The 24,801-nt window shown below is 43.3% G+C and overlaps 2 protein-coding genes across 34 annotated transcripts in view; one reads left to right on the top strand and one right to left on the bottom strand.

Moving 5' to 3' along the window:
• Nucleotides 1–24,801, bottom strand: part of LOC309644876 (uncharacterized protein) — a 140,822-nt gene that overhangs the window by 47,111 nt on the left and 68,910 nt on the right. For 7 of the 33 annotated variants that reach the window (XR_014254638.1, XR_014254648.1, XM_082429141.1 and 4 more), the window contains one exon: nucleotides 21,506–21,768. The exons of 3 other annotated variants lie outside the window; for them this stretch is intronic. Coding sequence is in view for 13 of the 30 variants with exons in the window: in XM_082429144.1 (XP_082285270.1) it covers nucleotides 21,726–21,768 (43 nt within the window). In the remaining 17 variants the exon portion in view is untranslated. Of the gene's footprint in view, nucleotides 1–6,371; nucleotides 8,553–9,107; nucleotides 9,196–17,925; nucleotides 21,769–24,801 lie in introns of those variants that run through there. 23 more of the 33 variants (XR_014254639.1, XM_082429140.1, XM_082429124.1 and 20 more) reach the window with 11 other exon arrangements.
• The window catches only part of SDK1 (sidekick cell adhesion molecule 1), a 1,005,745-nt gene that overhangs the window by 954,915 nt on the left and 26,029 nt on the right, over nucleotides 1–24,801 (top strand). Inside the window, exon 50 of the mRNA XM_082429098.1 lies at nucleotides 13,842–13,953. The gene's annotated coding sequence lies outside the window, so the exon portion shown is untranslated. The remainder of the gene's footprint in view (nucleotides 1–13,841; nucleotides 13,954–24,801) is intronic.

The following is a 24,801-nucleotide window of genomic DNA, read 5'->3' as shown; positions in this document are numbered from 1 at the left end:
TTCTTTTCCATTATGGTTTGTCACAGGATATTGAATCTAGTTCCCTGGGCTATACAGTAGGACCTTGTTGTTTATCCATCCTATATATTATAGTTTGCATCTGCTAATCCCAAACTCCCAATCCTTCCCTCCCCAACTAGAAGATTTTTTGAAGTATGGAAAGTACACAGGATATGATCTATGGAGGGAGAAAAGACAACAAAAATAATAGCCCAAAAGCAACAGAAAAGCTGATGTTGTTCAAGGATGCCCCAAGCCCAGAGCAGAGCTGTGATTAGAACCCAGGACTCCTGGCTCCGTCCACTGATCTCTCCAGCACATTCCCTATTTCTGCCAAATGTTGTCCTAAATAATTTAATATTTTAAAAGTAATCTCAAGTTACGAAACTTTGGCTTTAAAAAACAAACAGAAAAATTGCCCCATAAAAAAGCATCCCATAAACAACAAGGTCCTACTCTATAGCACAGGGAACTATATTCAATATCCTGTAACAAACCATAATGGAAAATAATAATAATAAATAACAATAAAAACTAAGTAAAATTACAACAAAAAGAAAAAAAGCATCCCAGTTCATTACCACAAATAACATTTCTTTTATGTTTTCCTATTTTCAAGTATATTTTACATATGCATAATTGTAAGAGGAATATACATACAATTTTGTCCTGTTTTTCATTTAACCTTATATAACGTATTTCCCATCTTGCCACTGAATCTTCATAGCTATCGTTTTTAATGTCTACATAATATACTTTGATTATGATTTATTTTTTTCCTTCTTTTTGACCTTTTGGGTTGTTTCCAATTTGTGCTATTATAAATAATACTGTAATTAACATCTTTATTTCCTCAGCTGAATTTAAATCTGTTTCATGAATTAAAAGCAGCTGAATTGACTTCTGTTTCATTCCTTTTTGAACAAAGATGGAATGTCCTGGTTTCATAACAAAGAATGGTCTAAATTTAGGGTTACAGATCGGGCTTTGTGACAAGTTAGAATCGCAGTGGTTGAGTTCTTAAAGCGTTTCAGACAGTGTCTGTTCAGCTTGCTTGTCCCTCTTTGGGGAATACAGTAAGTCCATGTTGCTCTGGTTTAAAATGAATCTCAAGATTTTTAACTTTACCCTTGACAGGAGTAATTTTGTTTTTAACAGTATGACTTCTGGATGTGTTACTTTCTTCAGATCTTTCTGCACATGACCAAGGTTAAGGTCAATTATGAATGCATCGTTCTCAAGCCATTTGAAATACTGGGTAACACTGACAAGGTTTCTGTTTTTTCATGAAGTATTTTATTTCCCCAGATAAAGCAATGCCTAGTGAGATTACAGCAGATCGGGGGGAGGGGGGGGCACGACTTTTTTTTTTTAAAGAACCAATTAGGAGTCTTAGAAATATTGAATATGATACTGAAAATTTTAAACTCAGAAGATCAAATGAATAGTAGATTGATGGAGCTAAAAACTGATTATTTCCTGAATAATCGAACCATTCCAAAATGAATTTCCTAAGTAGAGAATGAAAGAATGGAGGAGAGGAAAAAATTTAATAATAAACTTATCCAGAGTTAAAGAAAGACACAAGGATTGTGTTTGAACAGGTTCACTGAAAGTTGATCAGAATGAATGAAACAGATAAGCAAAACAACAGGAGGAAGGGGAAGTCCTAAAAAATTACAAAGCAGGCAGGAAAGAGAGAGACAGAGAAGAAAACAGATTGTCCACAAAGGAACAAAAATGAAACTGGGCTCTGCCTTCTTGTTGGCAACAGTGGATGCTAGAAGACAAAGGAGCAGCAACCTCAAAACTCTAAGGATAAAAATTACTTTGAATCCAACATCTTATACACCATCCAAAACTAATATTTAAATGTGAGATCAAAATCAAGACACTTTCAGACATACTAGGACTCAAAGCATTTACCACTCAATAAATCTTTTTTGAACAAATAGTTAAGGATTTGCTCCACCAAAACAAACAAAAATAATGAATTTAAGTAGGCGACATAAGATGCAAGTAACCAAAATGAGAAAAAAAATAAAATCACTCTAACAGTCATCTCATGAGTTTCATGTGTAGACAACTGAGAAAATGGAGGGGAGAAAAAAATTATCTGTCGACAATTCAGGATGCATAATATTTTAACATGTGTTATTGAAAACATTAAGCTGAAAACATTCCAAAAGAATTCAACTTGGGAAAGGTGTGTTAGCAAGACGAGGGGGAAGCCTGGTAGGAAAATAGGGGAGTAAAATTATACGAAAGGTCTTGTCTTACTTAGGAGAAAATAAAAATCCTGATTAACTCTAGACATTTTTTAAATTTAAGAACAATTAGCAGAAAAATAGAAATATACGTATAACTTGACTTCAAACTGCCGGAGGAATAATAATAAAACAATAATATGATCAATCCTCGAAAGACAGGAAATAAAACATAAAATAAGATAGGGGAATGTATTAAAACATATTGGTAATCACAACAAGTAAAAAACCAGTTAAGTTCTCCTGTTAAGAGACAAACATTTTCAGAATGTATCAAATAATAGTCAGCTACATATAGTTAAAACAAATCACCTGAAACAAATGACACAGAAAGTTTGAAAATAAAGAGATGACAAGAAGATGGCTTCTAGTTAACCTTAAGAAAACAGGTAATTACTGTGTTATTTAAGCTATATGTGGAGTAAGATGGAAATATTTCTAATTCATAACTTAACTTTAAAACCTGTTCATGTTAGTCCAAAATTAAAAAGGAAGACCAAGGGGCTTCCCTGGTGGCGCAGTGGTTGAGAGTCTGCCTGCCAATGCAGGGGACACGGGTTCGAGCCCTGGTCTGGGAGGATCCCACGTGCCGTGGAGCAACTGGGCCCGTGAGCCACAACTGCTGAGCCTGCGCGTCTGGAGCCTGTGCTCCGCAACAAGAGAGGCTGCGACAGTTGAGAGGCCTGCGCACCGCGATGAAGAGTGGCCCCCACTTGCCGCAACTAGAGAAAGCCCACGCACAGAAACGAAGACCCAACACAGCCAAAAATAAATAAATAAATAAAGTGTAAAATTAAAAAAATAAAAAAGGAAGACCAAAAATCAGTGGGACCAAAAATCATCTAATCATCTCAAGAACTTAAAAAAATTAAACTGCAAATAAACTAAAGAAAGTAGATAAGAAGGAAATATTAAAGAGCAGAAATTTAAAAACAAATATACAACAGGCAGGATGAAAAAGCCGAAAGTTGTATCTTTGAAAAGACTAATAAAATCAGTGGTTCTCTGGCAAGAAAAAGAGAAGGAATAAATAGATATTAGGAATGAAAAAGGTAACATTTCTACAGATATTTAGATGTTAAAATAAAAATAAAAGCAAATTTGCTAATGTGAGCAAAGTTATAAACTTCAAAATTTAGATGTTTACAAATACCTAGAAAAACACAACTGACACAAGAAGAAATCAAAAATCTGCATAGTTCTATAACTGTTAAATGAATTAAATCTATAATTTAAAAACTTGCCACAAAGTAAACTCTAGGCCCAGATTGTTTTCACTGAGAAGTTCTATGAAATGTTTAGAGAATAAATAATGCAAATCTTATACAAACTTTAATAGAGAAAAGAATAAAGAAGGAACACTCCAAAACTCATTTTATGAGGTTAGTATACCAGATCCTGACAAAACCAATTACAATTCATGAATCTGAATGCAAAATTCTGAAGCAAAATATCTAAATTGATCCCAGTGGTAAATAAAAAGAAAAACAAAAACAAAAAGAATAACAGTTAATGACAAAGCTGGGTTTATTCCAGGAATGCAATGTGGATCTACTACTCAAAAATCAATGAATGATACTATAGTATCTGCTCAATAGATGCAGAAAGTTTTATAAAATTTATCATCTATTTGTGATTTTAAAAACTTTTAGCAAACTAGGAACAGAAGGGAACTCCCTCAATATGATAATGGATATATTTCTTTAAAAAATTACAGCAATACCAAACTACATGAAATACTTAATGAAACTTTGAAAAAAAAGTTTTAAGGACAGGAACAAGAATACCAGCTTTCAATTCAACATTGTAATGAAGATCCTGTGAGATAAGAATAAGGCAAGAAAAAGAAACAAAATACATAACACTTAGAAAAGAAGAAATGAAAAGGGCATTATTCACAGATTAATGGTTTGTAGAAATCCAGAAGAATCTACAGAAAATAATTACAATTAGTAAATGAGTTTAACGAGATTGCTGGAAACAAGGCCAATACATAAAAATCTATTCACCCATACCAGCAACAAAAAGAAAATAAAGCCTGTAAAAAGATAACATCTTAATAACACAAAAAATTCAGATACCTAGAAATGCATCTTATAAATGTTATACAGGTTATCTCTAAAGAAAACTGAAAAGCATTACTGAGAAAAAGTAAAGAAAACCTAAATACTATGTTCATGGAGTGGAAAATTCAGTATTGTAAAGCTGTTACAATCGCCTACAATCGCCTTTGTTCAATACAAAGATGTTAAATCTACAGATTCAAATTCCAATCAAAATTATAATTTTTGTAGAAATTAACAATGTTTCTAAATTTATGTGGAAATGCAGAGGGCCAACATTAGCCAAGAAGTCTTTGGGAAAAAAAATTAAAAACGAGGAAATCCCCTGGGGGAGGTGAGTCCAGCAATTCTCATGACTATGGTGTGTCCTAACTCTCCAGCTGGTTGACTTATGTGCTGGAGAATCTGAAGAACTAGGTCATCTGGATCTCTGGACTTGAGCACTGGTTCCTGGACACCCCTCTCTGAGCCCAGCCCTAGTGCAGTCTGAGCCCAGGCACCTCGAAGGGTCACTTGGGGGCGCTCTGATCCACAGACCCAGCTGAGCTCCAGCTGTGTGAGTGCGCCATCTTGGATGTCCATCCTGGTCCATCCTGGAGATGATGCAGCCCCAGCACCATATGACGGCAACCCTGTGAAAGGCTCCAGGGAATACCGCCCATCCCAACCTTCCCTCAATTCCTGACCCACAGAATCACCAGCAAAATAAAATGATGGTTGTAAGCAGCTAAGTTAGGGGTTAATTTGTTAACTAACAACAGATAACTGGAACAGCCACCCAAAGGAAACATGCATTCTGTGTGGACCTAGAGAACAGGTTAGAGAGGACAGAGTTGGCTTACAATAGCACCAGCTCTCGCCTTTGTCCTCTCGTCTCTCTCCAAGCTACAGGTAGCTTGTTGTGAGAAGCAGGACAGGGAACAGATGAGACCAATCGGGTCTCCACGTCAGGCTTCCAGCCTGAAGCAGGTCCAAACCAGAATGGCGGTTTAATGCTAAAACAGGCTTGGAGTTTTGATGAATATCTCAAGTCGGATATGTTGATCTGAGATTGCTTTTGCTTCTTAAACTGACCTGGGAATGTCTGTCATGTAAGAATGAACCAAAACCTCATGGGCTAGCCACATTTTTACTGGGAGACAGAGGAAAGTTACCAAAACAACAAAAATTTTAAAAGGTATGTTTTGATTTTTGTCTGGAATCAGGGTTTTTTTTTTTGTTTTTTTTTTTTTTAAATTTTTGGCTGTGTTGGGTCTTCGTTTCTGTGCGGGGGCTTTCTCTAGTTGCGGCAAGCGGGGACCACTCTTCATTGCGGTGCACGGGCCTCTCACTATCGCAGCCTCTCTTGTTGCGGAGCACAGGCTCCAGACGCGCAGGCTCAGTAGTTGTGGCTCACGGGCCTAGTTGCTCCGTGGCATTTGGGATCTTCCCAGACCAGGGCTCGAACCCATGTCCACTGCATTGGCAGGCGGATTCTCAACCACTGCACCACCAGGGAAGCCCCTGGAATCAGGTTTTATTCAACACACTGGGTAAAGATTTTAAAAAATTTTTTCCAGCATTACTGACATAATTGACATATAACATTATGTAAGTTTAAGGTGTTGTACAATGTGATTTTTTTTTAGTTTATTTTATTTATTTATTTTTGACTGCGTTGGGTCTTCGTTGCTGCGCGCAGGCTTTCTCTAGTTGTGGCGAGTGGGGGCTACTCTTCGTGGTGGTGTACGGGCTTCTCATTGCAGTGGCTTCTTTTGTTGCGGAGCACGGGCTCTAGGCACGCGGGCTTCAGTAGTTGTGGCGCACGGGCTCAGTAGTTGTGGCTCGTAGGCTCTAGAGCGCAGGCTCAGTAGTTGTGGCGCATGGGCTTCGTTGCTTCACAGCATGTGGGATCTTCCCGGACAAGGGATCAAACCCATGTCCCCTGCATTGGCAGGCAGATTCTTAACCACTGAGCCACCAGGGAAGCCCTACAATGTGATGTTTTATAGAAGTATATATTGTGAAATGATTTCCACAATAGAGTTAGTTAACACATTCATCAATTGCATAATTATGATTTTATTTTGGGGTGAGAATACTTAAGATTGACTCTCTTCGCAACTTTCAAGTGTGTAATACAGTTTTCTTAACTACAGTTGCCATGCTGAATACTAGATTCCCCAGAACTTATCCATCTTATAATTGGAAGTTTGTACCCTTTGGCCAACATATCCCTGCTTCTCCCACCCCCAGCCCCTGACAACCACCACTCTACTTTCTGTTTCTATGAATTTGGCTTTTTTTTTTTTAATTTCACATATAAGTGAGGTCATACAATATTTGTCTTTCTCTGTCCGACTTATTTCACTTAGCATAATGCCTTCTAAGTCCATCCATGTTTCTGCAAACGATAAAATTTCGTTTTTTTTATGGCTGAGTAATACTCTGGGGGGTGTGTGTGTGTGTGTGTGTGTGTGTGTGTGTGTGTGTGTGTGTGTATACACATCTTCTTTATCCATTTATCCATTGATGGACACTTGTTTCCATGTCTTGGCTATTGTGAATAATGCTGCAGTGAACATGAGGGTAGAGATATCTCTTTGAGACAGTGATTTCATTTCCTTCAGATATATACCCAGAAGTAGGATTGCTGGATCATGTGGTAGGTTCTACTGTTATTTTTTTGAGGAACTGCCATACTGCTTCCCATAGTGGCTGCACCAATTTACATTCTCACCACAGGGCTTTCGGGTTCTCTTTTCTCCACATCCTGTAGACACTTGTTATCTCTTGTCTTTTGAAGCCCTTCTAACAGGTGTGAGGTGGTATCTCATTGTGGTTTTGATTTGTATTTCACTGATAATTAGTGATGTTGAGCACCTTTTCATGTACCTGTTGGACATTTGTATGTCTTCTTTGGAGAAATGTCTATTCAGGTCCTTCATCCACTTTTTTAATCAGATTATTTGGGTTTTTTGCTATTGAGTTGTTTGAGTTCTTTATATTTTTTTGCATATTAACCTCTAAACAGATAGGTGGTTTGCAAATATTTTCTCCCATTCCATAGGTTGCCTCTTCATTTTGTTGATTGTTTCTTTTGCCGTGCAGAAGCTTTTTAGTTTGCTGTAGGCCCCACTTGCTTATTTTTCCTTTTGTTGCTTATGCTTCTGGTGTCATATCCAAAAAAATCATTGCCAAAGCCAATGATAAGGACTATTTTCTCTGTTTTCCTCTGGGAGTTTTACAGTTTCAGGTCTTACATTTAAGTCTTTGATTCATTTTCAGTTAATTTTTGTGAGTGGTGTAAGATAGGGGTCCAGTTTCATTCTTTTGCATGTGAATATCCAGGTTTCCCAACACTGTTTATTGAAAATACTTTCTTTTCCCCACTGAGTATTCTTGTCTCCCTTGTCAAATATTAGTTGACCATACATGTGTGGGTTTATTTCTGAGCTCTTGATTCTGCTCCATAGTCTACGTGGCTGTTTTTATGCCAGTGCCATACTGTTTGACCTACTACAGATTTGTAGTATAGTTTTAAATCAGGAAGTGTGAGGCCTCCACCTTTGTTCTTCTTTCTCAAGATTTTTTTTGGCTCTTCAGGATCTTTCGTGCTTCTATATGAATTTTAGGAATTTTTTTTTTTTCGATTTCTGGAGCCCAGTTACAGGGCCCTGTCAGAACCTACAGTCTGACTTAGTTTGGAGGACTCACCTCCACGAGCTCCTGGACCACAGCCAAGAGGGGCTGGAGCCAGTTCACGGGCCACTTCAGGGTCCACGGCCAGGACCAAGGTCTGTACACCTAACACCCGACCTATGGGTGGGCCTGGTTCCTCCCTTGGCGTGTGGTGCTGATGACAGCACCAAGCCAAACGGGGCTGCAGCCGAGTTCTCAGGGGGTACCGAGCTGTCTCTGGGTCTCTAGCTGGGACCGTGGTCAGCAAATCTGCTGCCGGGGTGCGAGCCTTCCTTCTCAAAATCCTCTCCTTCGTCAAGGACTGCATTGAGCTTTTACAGTCTCATACCTGGATCCCAGAGCTCCTACAAGAGCATTTCTGTAGGTGGATGCACCCCAAATTGTTGTTGAGGTGGGAAGATACACGTGAGGAACGTCTTATTCAGCCATCTTGCTGACGGCACCCCGGGATTTTTCATTTCATAGATTGGTTCTAGATCCTCTCATCATGCTGGATCTTTTTATCTGATTACGCTTCACGTTCGTCTCGGATGTTTTCATCCTAAAACAGAACACATGTAGGCTTACACTTAGAATCGCAGTTTTTCAAAGTCTCCCTGTCTTTTTTTTTGTTTTAATAAATTTATTTATGTATTTATTTATTATTTTTAGCTGTGTTGGGTCTTCGTTTCTGTGCGAGGGCTTTCTCTAGTTGCGGCGAGCGGGGGCCACTCTTCATCGCGGTACGCGGGCCTCTCACTATCGCGGCCTCTCTTGTTGTGGAGCACAGGCTCCAGACACGCAGGCTCAGTAGTTGTGGCTCACGGGCCCAGCTGCTACACGGCATGTGGGATCTTCCCGGACCAGGGCTCGAACCCGCGTCCCCTGCATTGGCAGGCAGATTCTCAACACTGCGCCACCAGGGAAGCCCAAGTCTCCCTGTCTTGATGCTGTTATCCAGCCATGGACTCTCCTGCCCGGCTTCGTGGAGGGATTTAGTTCACCAGAAGGTGGGGAGGAGGACCACATTCATGGGGCGATGGTTTTACAGGCCCCGGGAAGGACACAAACACACCCCAAAATCCAACATTCTCCAAATCCGTTCACTGTTACTCACGAATTCCCAGAGGAGAGCGTTGGTGCATTTGATTCCTGCCATCCTCACACCGGGTTACGCGGTCACATCAGAGCTGCAGTTCACATCCCTAGAGCGAGTCAGGCAGGTGGGGAAAGGACCCTTGTTAGCAGGTAGAAAGGTATTCCCAGAGTAGCCAAGTCTTTTAACTTTTCCCCAAAAGTCAGAAACCTGAATTCTTGTTCTTCCTGATTTCTGTACATTGCCCACAAAATAAAAATAATTCTTAAACCTTCTATGAGCCAAGCAAAAGTAATATACACACCTGATTCAGAACAGACGTGCAACCCCTGATGTACGGAGAGGGCTAATCAGTGGTAAATCACAAGGGTGATGAAATTTCCAGGGCCAGGACTTTGGATCCAGCAGAGAAAGGGAGGAGAGGGGCCGGGCAGATGAGAGGCACAGCCATCTCTTTGCCGTGGAAACCCTACGGGAGAAGGGTTAGTTGTTTTTTCTGTTCTTTTTTTTTTTTTCCTGTATTAAGAGATCAATGGGAGATTAATAATAATCCTGTACATTGATGGAGCACTTCAGACTTGAGTGCTTTCTCATCTCTAATCTCATCTGATCCTTATAACAGCCCATAAGCTTGTCAAGAACATCCAGCACTCCAACCCGATGAGAGGGAGATAAGGACACACACCATTGCACTCACGGAAAGAAAGAGGAGAGACAGAAAGGGAACAGGACCCAGATTTCAGTGGAAACCTCAGAAACAAGTTCATTTTCCTCAACTTTCATCTGCTCCCGCTTATCCTCCCTTTGTTTGATAGGCTGTCCTGGTCTGTGGCTGCAGGAGACCAGGGGGTGGGGGTGGGAGGCGCGGGTCCGTACAGTGAGGCGCACGGCAGGGGCAGCAGTCAGGATGCTGGCCAGGGAAAGAGAACACATCTGGTGAGATCTGTAACGAAAATACCACCTGATAGTTCCGGATCCGGAGATGATCCTCACTGACTTGTTGATAGCCAAAGAATCAAACCCTGACAGACGTCAGTGAAGTCCATACTCATTAAAAAAAAAAAAAAAATCATTACCAGGAGCCAGTCTTTATACTCTGGTGGCTCAGAGGTAAATGAGTCTCCTAACAAAAGTGGGGTGAATCTACCCATTAGGATGGCGACTGTCCCAAAAAAGCAGAAAATAGCACAAGTGTTGGCCAGGATGGGGGGAAATTGGAAACCTTGTGTGCTGTAGATCAGGATGTAAAATGGTGCAGCTGGGCTCTCCTAGTGGCGCAGTGGTTAAGAATCCGCCTGCCAATGCAGGGGACACGGGTTCAAGCCCTGGTCCGGGAAGATCCCACATGCTGCTGAGCAACTAAGCCCGTGAGCCACAACTACTGAGCCTGCGCTCTAGAACCCGCGAGCCACACCCACTGAGCCCACGCGCCACAACTACTGAAGCCTGTGTGCCTAGAGCCCATGCTCCACAATGAGAGAAGCCACCGCAATGAGAAGCCCGCGCACCGCAACAAAGAGTAGCCCCCGCTCACCGCAACTGGAGAAAGCCCGCGCGCAGCAATAAAGACCCAACGCAGCCAAAACTAAATAAATAAATTTATTAAAAAATACAATTAAATGGTGCAGCTGCTATGGAAAACAGTATGGTGGTTCCTCAAAATATTAAAAATAGAATTACCATAGGATCCAGCAATTCCACTTCTGGGTCTACACCCCCCAAAAATTGAAATCAGGGTCTCAAAGGGATGTTTGTACACCCATGTTCATAGCAGCATTATTCCCAGTAGCCAAAAGGTAAAAGGAAGCAATTCAGTGTTCATTGGCAGATGCATAGATACGAAAATATAGCATATACATACAATAAAATAATACTCAGCCTTGAAAGGGAAGGAAATTCTAATGAAACCGTAGGTTAGATCCATTTCACCCACGTCCACTAATCAAGGTCGGTTTAAGACTTGCACATCCTCCAGGCATCACGGAGCCTAAACCATAAGGTGTTTGCCCGAGTTATTTTCCAGAAACTTGGAGTCAGCTGTGTCTAGTTTGAGCTGAGCTGGTTGTGACTGGATAGGACCACCGACCCTCCAACTGGGCATGCGCGAGTGTTGCCAGGTGACCTTGTAACATCGGAGGGCTGAAAACTCCACCCTCGGATGGTGCCGAGGCCCGGGAATTAGCTACGCCTGCGCAGAACGACCAGGACCACACCTTTTCCCATCCCCTCTCCCCATGCCTCCGACCCCCCTACCTCTGTATTCTACTCCGTCAGTGTATCCCATACACACCCCAGCCCCTTGCCCTGAGAGAGGCGGATTTGAGATTTGTTTTCCATCTCTTTGACTGGCTGTCTTGCGAATAACCCTCCTCGGTACTGCAAACCTCGGTGTCTGGTGGTTTGACCTGCTGCAAGCGGGCAGAACAAAGCTGGTTCAGTAACACATGCTACGACATGGATGAACCTGAGGGCAGCTCTGCTGAGTGAGCTGTCAGTCATGAGAAGACAAGTGCTGTGTGATTCTATGATAGAGCAGAATCTTCTAGAGAAGAATGGTGGTGATGGTTGCACGATAATGTGAATGCACGTAACACTGCTGACCCTTACTCTTAAAAATGGTCAAGATGGGGCTTCCCTGGTGGTGCAGTGGTTGAGAGTCTGCCTGCCAGTGCGGGGGACACGGGTTCGAGCCCTGGTCTGGGAAGATGCCACATGCCGCGGAGCAACTGGGCCCGTGAGCCACAATTACTGAGCCTGCGCGTCTGGAGCCTGTGCTCCGCAACAAGAGAGGCCGCGATAGTGAGAGGCCCGTGCACCGCGATGAAGAGTGGCCCCCGCTTGCCACTCTGAGAGCCCTCGCACAGAAACGAAGACCCAACACAGCCATAAATAAATAAATAAATAAATAAATAAATAAATAAATAATAAAAAAAATAAAAAAAAAAGGATAAGCCCAACTTTATAAAAAAAAAAAAAAATGGTCAAGATGTATGTGTATTTTACCACAATTGTAAAAGCTTTTAAGTGGGGCAAAGTCACAGAACTAATGTGATCCCTCTGGCCTCCGCCTCCCTGTGGTCCCATGTTAGGCTTCACAGTTTGACCCTAATTCCTAACCCGCTGGCGATCCTCTGCTGGTCTACACCTGGGTAGGTTTGCCAATTCTGTTTCCTCTCCCTGGAATTCTCTTGCCTGCTTTTATCCTGTTGTTTGACCGACCCTACCTCAAATGTCAGCCTGCTGAAGCCTTTCCCCATCCGACCCCCCACAGCCTGTTCCTCTTTGTCATGTCTGTATTCCTGTAGCTGACCTTTCACATAGTATTTTGGCTATGCGTTTGCTGGTCTACACTGTCTCCCCAGTAGACGTGGGCTGTGTTGGGGAGGGCGCCTGATGACATGAGGGTAACGTCATTTTCTCAGCCATTCAGGGCTGAGAGTGAAGACCCAAATATTTGGAGATAGAATGTAATTTAAATGGGATTATAATGGCCATAAACACACACACTTTGTGACTTTGTGGTGACTCTCCTACATCTCTGTATTGTGAGCAGAGCAGAAGGTCCTAGGCTGGTGTCACTGCAATTCTGGGCATCCCTAGGGGCCATCAGGGTCTCTGGTGGGTCCATGGAGAGATGAAACCCGTGGGAGATGAATGGGTTCCTGGCCTGGCCCAGGTTTAAGATTCCTAGTAAACTGTGTCCAGTGGGGCAGAAACCCATGCTTAAAGAAGAGTTCCTGGTATATACACGAGGCCTGGGAAACTGGGACGGGGCGGGGAGGGGGAGAATAATTAAAATACTTGCAAAGGACATCCCTGGACACCCTTGTGCACCTCACCTGACCCAACCCTTAAAGATACTTGGGCCAGATTCCCAAGAAAAAGAGATTCTATAGGAAGCAGCCAAAGAAATCAATTTTCTTTTAAAGTGATATCCCCAGGAATATTTAAGAACCTATTGAAAGGATAGAAATATAGATAGAGGATACAAATTCAGAAATAGACCCACAGGACTTCCCTGGCAGTCCAGTGGTTAAGACTCTGCACTTCCACTGCGGGGGGTGCAGGTTCGATCCCTGGTCAGGGAAGTTCTGCATGCTATGGGTTGTGGAGAAAGAAAGAAAAAAAAAAGAAAGAAAGAAATAGACCCACATATGCACAGTTCATTGATTCATTACAAAGATGCCAAGGCAACCCAAAGGGAAAGAGACTGCCTTTTCAATAAGTAGTGTTGGAACAATTGAACATCCATACAGGGAAAAAAAAGAAGTTAATCCTTGCCTCACACTGTATATAAACATTAACCCAAAACGGATCAGAGACCTAAGTGTAAGAGCTAAATCTATGAAACATCTAGAAGAAAAACATGAAAGAAAATTTGTGTGACTTTGGATTAGGCAAAAATTTCTTAGATATGACAACAAAAGCATAACCCTTCAAAAAAAAGTGATAAATTACACTTCATCAAAGTTAAAAACGTTTGCTCTTCAAAAGACACCATTAAGAAAGCAAAAAGACAAGCCACAGACTGAGAGAAGATATTTGCAAATCATGTATCTGATTAACTTGTAACATCTTATAACAATATTTAAGGACCTTCTATAACCCAACTGAAAATGAGTAAGAGAGTTGAATAGACATTTTGCCCCAAAGTTATACAAATAGAATGTATTAATGTATTTAAATACCTGTTTGCATACCCTCTCAATAAAGAAACCATTGAAGTTCACAGATGTTTTTTAAATTTGCTTACAGGAGGGCCTCTGGCCTGGTGCCCCCTTCAGTCTGGAACAGCTAAGACCATGTTAAAGTCCACGACAACAACAGTCGCCTCAACTATCCTGTGTGAGACTTACAGCCACAAACGGTAAGAATCGCATCCATCTGGTAACCTGGGGAGTCTGTGAGATGAATTCAGGGGAGGAAGGTGGACCTCAGGGGTGCTGTAAGCAGGGGTGTGCCTGTAAATGCTTAACACCTGCTCTACAGGGGACAATCCTGATTTGTCGTGTTTGCCACTTTCCATGGTGTAAATACTCCCATCCTGGCTAATTTCAAGCTAATGTCATGACGTCACCGAACCCAGAGTTGGGAAGAGATCCATGTGATCAGCTCTCCTGAGCAGCCCAAACCAACTCCAGCACGTGCCTGGCAATGAGATGCCACTTCATGCAACTAATTGGCACATCAACAAGCCTGACAATACTGAGTGTTTCATATAAAGATGCATTAAATGGTGGTGGGAGTGAAAATTGGTACATCCGCTTTGGTGAGCAAGGTGGCTTTATCTGGTGATGCTTGTAGTCTACAGTCCAAAAATGTTTGCAGTTTTGTACCAGATGTGTACACAGGGCTTCTTGCAGCATTGTTGGAAAGAGCAAAAAAGTGGAAACAACCTAAATGTTCATCAGTAGGAAAACGTATAAATAAATCATGGAATAGTCATTCAGTAGAAGAATGCCCTACAGCATTTAAAATTAATAAGCTAATATATGTTATCAGGACGGCTATATCTTGGAAAACATAATGTTGAATAAAAAATCAAGCTTTAGGATGTTATGTGATACATAACATAGAACTTCTGTAGAAGTTTTAAATGCATAAAATGCTACCCTGCAATATGGTATAGAAATATATATTCATTGAAACGTGATGAAATCATTTTAAATAGACTAGACAAATACATACCAAATTTATGATAATATTGCCTCTGGGGAGAGAAAAAGTAGATTGAAGCTGGGGATGGATACAAAGGGTACTTCATCTTTATTATATTATTCTAGCTCCTTTAAATGTTAAAAAATAGTGATTTGAAATAAAAATGACAACGTATTAGTGGTTAAAATTCTGGATTCTGAGAAATAAGGCATAGTGCTGGTTACCTTTTTCTTTGTTTTTTTGATATTTCAAAAACTCCTTCAAAACATCAAGCCACAATCTTTTATGACATGAGATTGTTAATTCTATCCCTGTTCACTGGCAAATCCCACAAACCAAAATACTCAGGTGGAGAAGTGCCATTAGCACATGACCATGTGGGTCCTTTCCTCTCAAGTGGATGGGACCAGAGGGGAACAGTTTATGTCCCCTTCACCGGGAAGCCCCTCTTGACTTCCTCCTCTGAGCTCCTGGTGGCATTTCATGAATGTACCTCTGATGACATTCGTCGCACTAATTGTACAATAATTAGCATTTCCATCTCTCTCTCTCTCTCATTAAACGTGAGATCCTCCTGGGTGGGAACCACAGTGTATTCATTTCTACATTCTTGGGGTCTTGCATGTGCCCCAGCAGGTGATGTGATTTTGAATGAAATCAGGAATGAAGGAATCATCTCCATTTTACAAGACCACCTTCTAAATTTAGTAAGACGGTGCTATGTTCTGAATGTTTGTGTCCCCCAAAAATGTGTATATTGAGATCCTCACCCCAAGAGGAGCAAGGTGGAAGCATCGGTGTCTCTTCTGACTTAGCCCCAGTGGTCACAGACCACCATGTCCACAGGATCCCTGTGGCTTCACAGCTAAGCCCTAACCATGTGGGAGGAGACCACACAAGGGTGTGAATGTGTCACCAAGTCCAAGCTTGTACTGCTCACCACACGACAGACCAGTAAATCAAGAGACAAGCTGTTGGGGTGAGGAATAGTGACTTTATCTGGAAAGCCAGCAGACCGAGAAGATGGTGGACGCATGTCCCAAAGAACCATCTTGCCCAAGGTAGAATTCAGGCTCCTTTTATACTAAAAGGGGAGAGGGAGTAAAATCAAACACTTCCTGGTTCCCATCACCCTCTGGAGGGGATGTGTTCATTTCTTCCTCCCTGCAGTCGTTCACAGGTGGGCCTGGTCAGGATGTTTCCCGTGAGCTAAACAAAGGTATTTCAGCTTAATGCTCATTACCTGGGAAGCAGGGTTCCCAGAGATGGGCCATTGTGGATCATTTAAGCTTATAGGCAACATCCCTTTGGTGATTAACCTGGAATGGAATACAAAGGTTCTTCCCTGTTACAAATGCCAGGAGGAGAGAGTCCCTGGGGTGCCCTTGAAAGCTGGCTGCCACAGCCTACAGCCACAGTGTTGCCCTACTGGAAGGCCTGCTAGGGGTAGAAGGGTTGGGGTCAAGGACCCTAACACGATAGGCACTCAGTGAAGTCAGTACCCTCTCTTTCCCTTTCGTCCTGACCACGTGACCCTCAAGGGTCATCCCTGCTTAGACCTTATCACTCCTTCCTCCGAGCTGACCCACTACCCCACTGCTGCCTCCATCAAGTGATAAACACGAAGGTTTATCACTTCCTCCAGTCCCCTCTGTTCTCCTGTCTCTTCTGGGCCCTACATGTCTTACTCTGAAGTGAAGGAGGAGTCTTCCAATTGTCTACTGTGGCCTCACAGACCCACCCAAAGCAGTGACCTTTAATTTGCTCATGAACCTGGTGTTCACAGGGCTCAGCTGGGCAGCTCTTGCTTGGGGTCTGCCATGTGATTGCAGACAGGCTGGAGCTGGGGTCATCCCAAATGTTCTCTTCAGGACTTCCCTGGTGGCGCAGTGGTTAAGAATCCGCCTGCCAATGCAGGGGACACGGGTTCGAGCCCTGGTCCGGGAAGATCCCACATGCTGCAGAGCAACTAAGCCCGTGCGCCACAACTATTGAGCCTGTGCTCTAGAGCCCGTGAGCCACAACTACTGAGCCTGTGCTGTAGAGCTTGTGCTCTGCAATGAGAAGCCACCACAATGAGAATCCCGTGCACGGCAACGAAGAACAGCCCCCGCTCGCCACAACTAGAGAAAGCCCGTGTGCAGCAACGAAGACCCAACACAGCCAGAAAGAAAGAAAGGAAGAAAGAAAGGAAGGAAAGAAAGGGACGAAATGGAAGGAAGGAAGGAAAGGAAAGGAAGAAAGGAAGAAAGAAAAGAAAGAAAGAAAAATGTTCTCTTCATGTGTCTGGGTTGGAAAGACTCAAACAGCTGGGGGCTGGGGTGCCTGGGGTTCCTGAGACATTTCTATCTTTCTAGATCCACAGATGATGAAGATAGACAGGTAGATGCAGATAGATGATGGATAAATAGGTAGATTGAATGAATGACAGGTATAGATGGATAAGTAAATGATAGGTAGACAGATGATAGATGTAAATGGAGAGATTGAGAGAGACACAGTGGTACGTTGTCAATATATCATCCCTGTTCTCTAGAACCAATTGTTAAATATTCAGGAATTTTGTGAGCTGGTTGCCAAACCACTGGTAGCTTGAAATTGATAGTGATGAGAGTATTTATGTCACAGAAATAAGCTATACATCAGGTCTTTTTTTTTTTTTTTTTGAGAGAGCAAGCTTGTCTACATAACTGGATGTGGATAGATAAAGAAATGTTTTTATTCTCAGTTCTGTTTAGACATATCCAGTTTCCCAGCTTTGTCCACTGAGCAAGATGAAAAGGTGAAGGGAAGTAAAACCTTCTCCCACTGGCTTTTAGCAAACAGGCACCACAACACCCCCCTCCCCTGAGCTCGCCAGACCTGCAGCAGCTCCGAAAGGGAGCAGCCTCTGCAGTCAGCTGAGGTCACTCTACAAAATCATCAAGGCCGTCAGCCCCCCGGAAACACTCCGGGTTAGAAATATCCCACATCTGTTCAAAGTCAGAGGAACAGAGTTGATAAAGCAGTAATTGTTTATACTTCTATTGAAAAGTCTTCGCTTAAAATTGAAAGAAGCAAACTCCACACTTGCAGAGAAAGTTACAAAAGCTGGGCAGAAATGGTTTCCCCTTCTGTTTACCTAAACCCCCAAGGCCTTCTTTAGAAAGGACATCTTAAATCCAAAATTTAAATGAAGGACTTTTGCTTTTTTTAAAAAATTTTATTAGAGTATAGTTGATATACAATGTTGTGTTAGTTTTAGGTGTACAGCAAAGTGATTCCGTTATACATACACATATATTCATTCTTTTTCAGATTCTTTACCCATACAGGTTATTAGAGAATATTGAGTAGAGTTCCCTGTGTTATACAGTAGGTCCTTGTTGGTTATTTGTTTTATATATAGTAGTGTGTGTATGTTAATCCCAAACTTCTAATTTATCCCTCTCCCCAACATTTCCCCTTTGGTAACCATAAGTTTGTTTTCAAAATCTGTGAGTCTCTTTCTGTTTTGTAAATAACTTCATTTGTATCATTTTTTAAAATTAGATTCCACATATGAATGATATCATGGTATTTGTCTTTCTTTGACTTACTTCACTTAGTATGATAATCTCTAGGTCCATCCATATTGCTGCAAATGTCATTATTTTGTTCTTTTTTATGGCTGAGTAATTTTCCATTGTATATATATACCACATCTTCTTTATCCATTCATCTGTCAGTGGACATTTAGGTTGCTTCCATGTCTTGGCTATTGTGAATAGTGCTGATATGAACAAAGGGGTGTATGTATCTTTTTGAATTATAATTTTGTCTGGATATATGCCCAGGAGTAGGATTGCTAGATCATATGGTAGCTCTATTTTTAGGGGGTTTTATTTTGTCTTTTTTAAACTCTTTTCTTTTTTTGTTTTTTTAAATTATCTTCGGCTGCATTGGGTCTTCGTGGCTGCGCATGGGCTTTCTCTAGTTGCGGCGAGCGGGGGCTACTCTTCATTGCGGTGCGCAGGCTTCTCACTGCAGTGGCTTTTGTTGCAGAGCATGGGCTGTAGGCGCGCGGGCTTCAGTAGTTATGGCAAGCAGGCTCAGTAGTTGTGGCTCACGGGCTCTAGAGTGCAGGCTCAGTAGTTGTGGTGCACGGGCTTAGTTGCTCCGCGGCATGTGGGATCTTCCCGGACTAGGGCTCGAACCCGTGTCCCCTGCATTGGCAGGCGGATTCTTAACCACTGCGCCACCAGGGAGTCCCTATTTTTAGTTTTTTAAAGAACCTCTGTACTATCCTCCATAATGGTTGTACCAATTTACATTCCCACCAACAGTGTTGGAGGGTTCCCTTTTCTCCACACCCTCTCCAGCGTTTATTGTTTGTAGACTTCTGGATGGTGTGAGGTGATACCTCACTGTAGTTTTGATTTGCATTTCTCTAATAATTAGTGATGTTGAGCATCTTTTCATGTGCTTTTTGGCCGTCTGTATGTCTTCTTTGGAGAAATGTCTATTTAGATCTTCTGCCCATTTTTTGATTGGGTTGTTTGGTTTTCTGACCTAGAGCTGCATGAGCTATTTGTATATTTTGGAGTTTAATCCCTTGTTGGTCACTTTGTTTGCAAATATTTTCTCCCATTCTGTGGGTTGTGTTTTCATTTTGTGTATGGTTTCCTTTGCTGTGCAAAAGCTTTTAAGTTTCATTAGGTCCCATTTGTTTATTTTTGTTTTTATTTTCATTACTCTAGGAGGTGGATCCAAAAAGATATTGCTGTGATTTATGTCAAAGAGTGTTCTGCCTGTGTCTTCCTCTAAGAGTTTTATAGTGTCCGGCCTTACATTTAGGTCTTTGATCTATATTGAGTTTATTTTTGTGTATGGTGTTAGAGAATGTTCTAATTTCATTCTTTTACATGTAGCTGTCCAGTTTTCCCAGCACCACTTATTGAAGAGTTTGTCTTTTCTCCGTTGTATATTCTTGCTTCTTTTGTCATAGATTAATTGACCATAGGTGCATGGGTTTATTTCTGGGCTTTCTATACTGTTCCATCGATCTGTATATCTGTTTTTGCACCATTACCACACTGTTGTGATTACTATAGAAGGACTTTTGCTTTTCATTAGAAGTGAATCATGTGGGAAAGGGGTAATGGCAGGCATTTATGAGCACATGTTAGAATGTTCTGGGATAATGCATTTTATGCAGTTAAAGGTGCCCTAAGGAAGGAAAATGGAGAAAAGAGAATAGTGAGACACTGGACAGAAAGTGATGCCAGGGGTCCCTGGGCCTCAAAGTCTGGAGAAAAGTGATGACCTGCAGCTCTCCAGGCCTGATTCAGGCTGTGGACCTGGATCCCTGCTGACATCCGGGATCCCTGTTAGAACAAGACTCCAAAGCTTTACGATAGATGGCTTCATCTCAAGAAGCTCTGGACTGAGATTGTCCTCCACACCACAAGGGGGCGCCACATCAAAACAGGTCTATGCAATGGAAGCTTCCAGAATACTGACCCCCCCCACATGTTCCCATACATTTTTAAAATTTATTTTATTGACGTATAGTTGATTTACATTGTTGTGTTAATTTCTGGTGTACAGCAAAGTGATTCAGTTATACATATATATATTCTTTTCCATTATGGTTTATCACAGGACACTGAATATAGTTCCCTGTGCTCTACAGTGGGACCTTGTTGTTTATCCATCCTGTATATAATAGTTTGCATCTACTAACGCCAACCTCCCCCTTGACAACCACAAGTCTGTTCTCTATGTCTGTGAGTCTGTTTCTGTTTCATAGATAAGTTCATTTGTGCCATATTTTAGATTCCATATATAAGCGATATCATAGGGTATTTGTCTTTCTCTTTCTGACTTACTTCACTTAGTATGATAATCTCTAGGTCCATTTTTCTATACTTTTTAAAACATTTTTTGTCAAAAATCCCAAAAACTCTGCAAAGAGAAACAAAATAAAATTTGATTAATCTAAACGTCCTGAACCCTACCTCTATTAGGGGCAAAAATGACTTGACTCCCGTGAGATCAGGCTTACTATTTTTCCCTGGCAGTTGGAGGGAAGCTCTTATTCAGAGATGTCTTAGAGGAAAGGAGAGAAAATAGAGGAGATGTTTGAAACAGAATTTAAAATCACTCTTGAATTTTCTTTGGGTATTGTAGATACTAAACGCTCACCCTTGGCAATGAATACTAAGTAACTCCTTGTCTTTCTGGAGGGTTTTTGCTTGTGCTCGTGTTATCGCTAGAATCTCATAACCTCTGAGTTAATCCTCCATGGACATGTGAGGGGAAATTAGCGTGGCCCGCACACACTTTGATCTCCTAGTTAAGCAGCCTTTTCGTTTATCTCCTGAGCCCTCTGTTGAATTCTAGCAGAATTAGGAAGTTAAAGTACCAGTGACCTCTTTTTGTCTAGCAAATGTAAAGAAGTCTAAGGGGTGTGTGGTGAGTGAGAAAGTGAGTGAGTGACAGAGTGGACTTCCCTTCTAGTTTTCTAGCTCAACACCGAAAAGATGGGGAGATGCCACAGCTCAGCAAAGGACAGTGCAGATGAAAACACTTACCCTGAGTTTTCACTTTCGTAACTTAAAAAAAAAAAGATCTGGTCGCTGAGTTTCTGCTGTGATATTGGATGCTTTAACTTGTGAAAGAGAGTCCCAGAAATGTGGGTCTTGGGGTGCATCCACTAAGGAGTTCATCTGGAAAAGGTGGAGAGGAAATTATTGCTTCTTCAGAGGGAAGAGAGTTCAGGAAGTTCGCAGACAGTAAGGAGACAATGAAGACCTCCGTCGGGAGAATCAGGATCTGAGACACAAGCCCCACATCTGCAGGAAAGGAAACCCGAGGCAGAGAGCAGCGTGCTCGCAAGGCCATCTGGATGCAGCTCATGACCTTCAGCTCAGGGGCCAGGCCCTGGAGGAACCACAAAGGCTCAGCCCAAATTCAGTGTCACCCAGTACATTCCGTTCAGTTAAATGCTTAATAATTTTGTCAAATCATCTCCTTTCTAGTGGTCTCGTATAAATGATTCTGCCTTGTTTTTTAAAGAAAGAAAACACAATTTATTTAGCGGTTAAACATCTGAAGTCGATAGACAACCACCACCTTGCCTCAGTTACACTCACTTGTGCTCTGACGCACCCACTAGGTGCCTCCTTTGATGGCACAGATGCAAAGCAGAAAGCTCTTGTTCCACCTCTCAAATCCCAAAAGATGTCACAGGTACAGGTGGTGGAGTAGATCGTGGAAAAAACTGCAGGCATTAGCAGTTCTTAAGAGAATCCAAGTGCGTGCAAACTACCTGATGGTGAATACTCGGGCTGCCTTAGAAACTGAAATTTCTGATCAATCCAGGAGGAAGGGAAAAAAAGGCTACCTGGAGCTCGTGCTGCCAACAGGAAAGCCTGACTCTAGTGTACACAGCTTAAAAAATTATATCCCTATGCAAAATCATCCCTCAGAAAGCTGCAAGATGGGAGGTGAAGCACGTGTTAACTAATCTTACCGAGGTAAACATTTCACAGTACATACGTGTGTCAAATCATCACGTCGTATACCTTAAAGCTACACAATATTATTTGTAAATTATATTTCAGTAAAGCTGGGAAGAAAAAGAAGAAGGTGCCCAGGTCCAGGGTGCTGGTGGAAAACAGATAATGGGACAGAGAGAACTCATCAAATTACACAAGTAACTATTGAATCCAGAGAAAATGAAAAAATGTCAAGAACAGAAACGGAAGCATAGACGTGTGCGTGGTTCCAGCGTGAATTGTAAGAACTTAGGTCATGATGATGCAAACACCAAATGGGAATCCTTCCTTTCGATGTTCTGGGAAGGCCGGAAGTGGGTGTGAGGCCAGGAGGATGTCAGAGACCTGAACTCTCATCAGGAAACAGCAGGATAAGTGTGTCATTTAATAACACGGTTATAAACACCAGAAGAAACTTCTAAATGGGTTGAAAATGGACGCTGGAGGGAAAAACTGGAGTGGGGTCAGGTAGAGCAAGGCGCCACTAATTTTGTTGTAAACCATGTAGGACTGTTCCACTTTTTCAAGCAGGTCCATATAAGAATTTGATTTTTTAAAATAAATTTTTAAATCCCCAGATCAGGTGTGTCACCTCCTCCCAAACCCCTTTGGGATTAAGTGCTCCGTCTCTTGCTCCTAAAGCACTGGAGCCAACCTCCCGCCATATTGAATCAGTCTGCTCATGGGTCTTGACGTTTCCCCACCAAACTGGAAGTGTCTCATGCCTGACCCAGAGAGGTGCCCAGGAAGTCTTTGTGGATCCAAACAGAAGCCCGGACAAGAACCCCCTGCTGACCTCCCAGAAGTGTTTGAGGTTCAGATGCGCCTCCTGAGAGGGGGTGTTGGGAGATCCCCAGATGGCATAAGGATGCGCGGTGCCTGCGGGCATCCACCAGGTGGTTCACGAACAGCCAGGAGCTGTCCTTGCAGAGGGCCTGCAATGTGCTCGGCAGCGTGCTGGGTCCTGAGAGGACACTCGCGGGGCCAACATTAGCCTCAAAGCCCCCCTGCCCTTTGGGCGATCCACCCCAGCAGGGGGACTAATGAGGTTGTTTGGAAACGGCGCAGCTGAACGGTTAAGGCCCCCGGTCTGCAGGGCTCTGCCCTTTCCGGCACTCTCACCTTGGGCAAGACTGGCTATGGCAGTCCTCGCAAACTAATCCAGATCCCTTCCCTCGGGGGGCACTTCTGGGCCGCCGTCACCACCCTTGGAGCAGAGGTTCCTGGGGGCACGCAGGGGAGGGAGCGCCCTGGGCTTTCTGCAGACTAGGCTCTGCGAGCAGGGCCGTGCTCCAGACGCCTCGGTGCAGCCGGGGCTCACGCTGCCCAGCAGCGCCTCCCCCACCGAGACGTCTAGGTGCGGAGCCTCAGCGTCCCACCTCCCCTTCAGCCTGGAGGCCCCTCCCTCCAGGCTGGGAGCCCCAGGGCGGAGCCCGAGTGAACCCCGCCCCTGACCATGGAGGCCTGCGAGGCCCACTTTCGCATTCCCGAAAGTCCCAACCCCGCCCTATGCACCGGACCTAGTCTTGGAGGATCCAGGAAAGGGTGAGGAAATCTCCAAGACTGAACTCGAGGAGCTCAGGTTACCCAACCGAGGCTGAGAAGCCGCTGACTAAGCATTTCAAGGCACGAAGTGGGCAATCCAGTTCCCCTGCCGGGCCTCTTGTTCCGCTTTTCTGGGCTTTAACCTCTCATAATGGAGCCCCAAGGAGTCAGACCTGAGTCCCCAAAGCACAGCAGGTATGTACGGCACAGGCCGGAAGGGAAGCCACTGTGAGTGACGACAGGCTGCTCAGGCCAGGACCCTGGGCTCCTCTCTCCCACCCCCACGTCCAGTCCATCCTCAAGGCCTGTCTATTCCTCCCACAGGACGCATTTCTGCTGTGACTGCTCTGAACCACCTCCACTTCCTGAATCTTTCACCTGAGTACCTGGGCAGCTCCCAACCAGCCCCCCACTTCCACTCTGCCCCCTCCCGGCCAGTCTCCCCACTGCCCCTGCAGGGGAAGCACCCTGTGTTGCTCTCCTGCTAAAGACCCACCGGTGGGTTCTAGATGCACTTATTAAAAGTCAGCCTCCTGCCACTGGCCCCTGAGGTCCCTGCCCACCCCTCCAGCCTCATCTCCTTTTACTGCCTGCCTCACACGTGGCCCTCCAGACACATGGTCTTCTGTTATTGTCAGACAAAGCCAAGACCTCTCCTGCCTCAGGGCCTTTGCACGTGCTGTTTCCACCACCTGGAATGCTCCTCCCCTAATTCTTCATGTCTCAGCTCAGAATACTGCCTCCTCAGAGAGGCCGCCCCTGACCCTCCGGGCTAACTGGATCCCCCATTACTTGCCATCTCAGCACCATGTTCATTTCCGTCTTGGCTCTTAAGTGAACGTGCAGTTACTGTATTTGTCCTCTTGTTGGCTTTCTCTCTCCCCACTAGGATGTGGGTGGGCCCCTCGAGGGCAGGGACCCCGTCTGTCTAGTTTGCCCTCATAGCTTCAACACGTATCTGAAACAGCACTGGATATGCAGCAGGTGTTCAA

Source organism: Balaenoptera physalus (genome assembly GCF_965194825.1).
Source record: "Balaenoptera physalus genome assembly, chromosome: 16".
NCBI lineage: Eukaryota > Metazoa > Chordata > Mammalia > Artiodactyla > Balaenopteridae > Balaenoptera > Balaenoptera physalus.
This window is presented reverse-complemented; position numbering and strand designations above follow the sequence as displayed.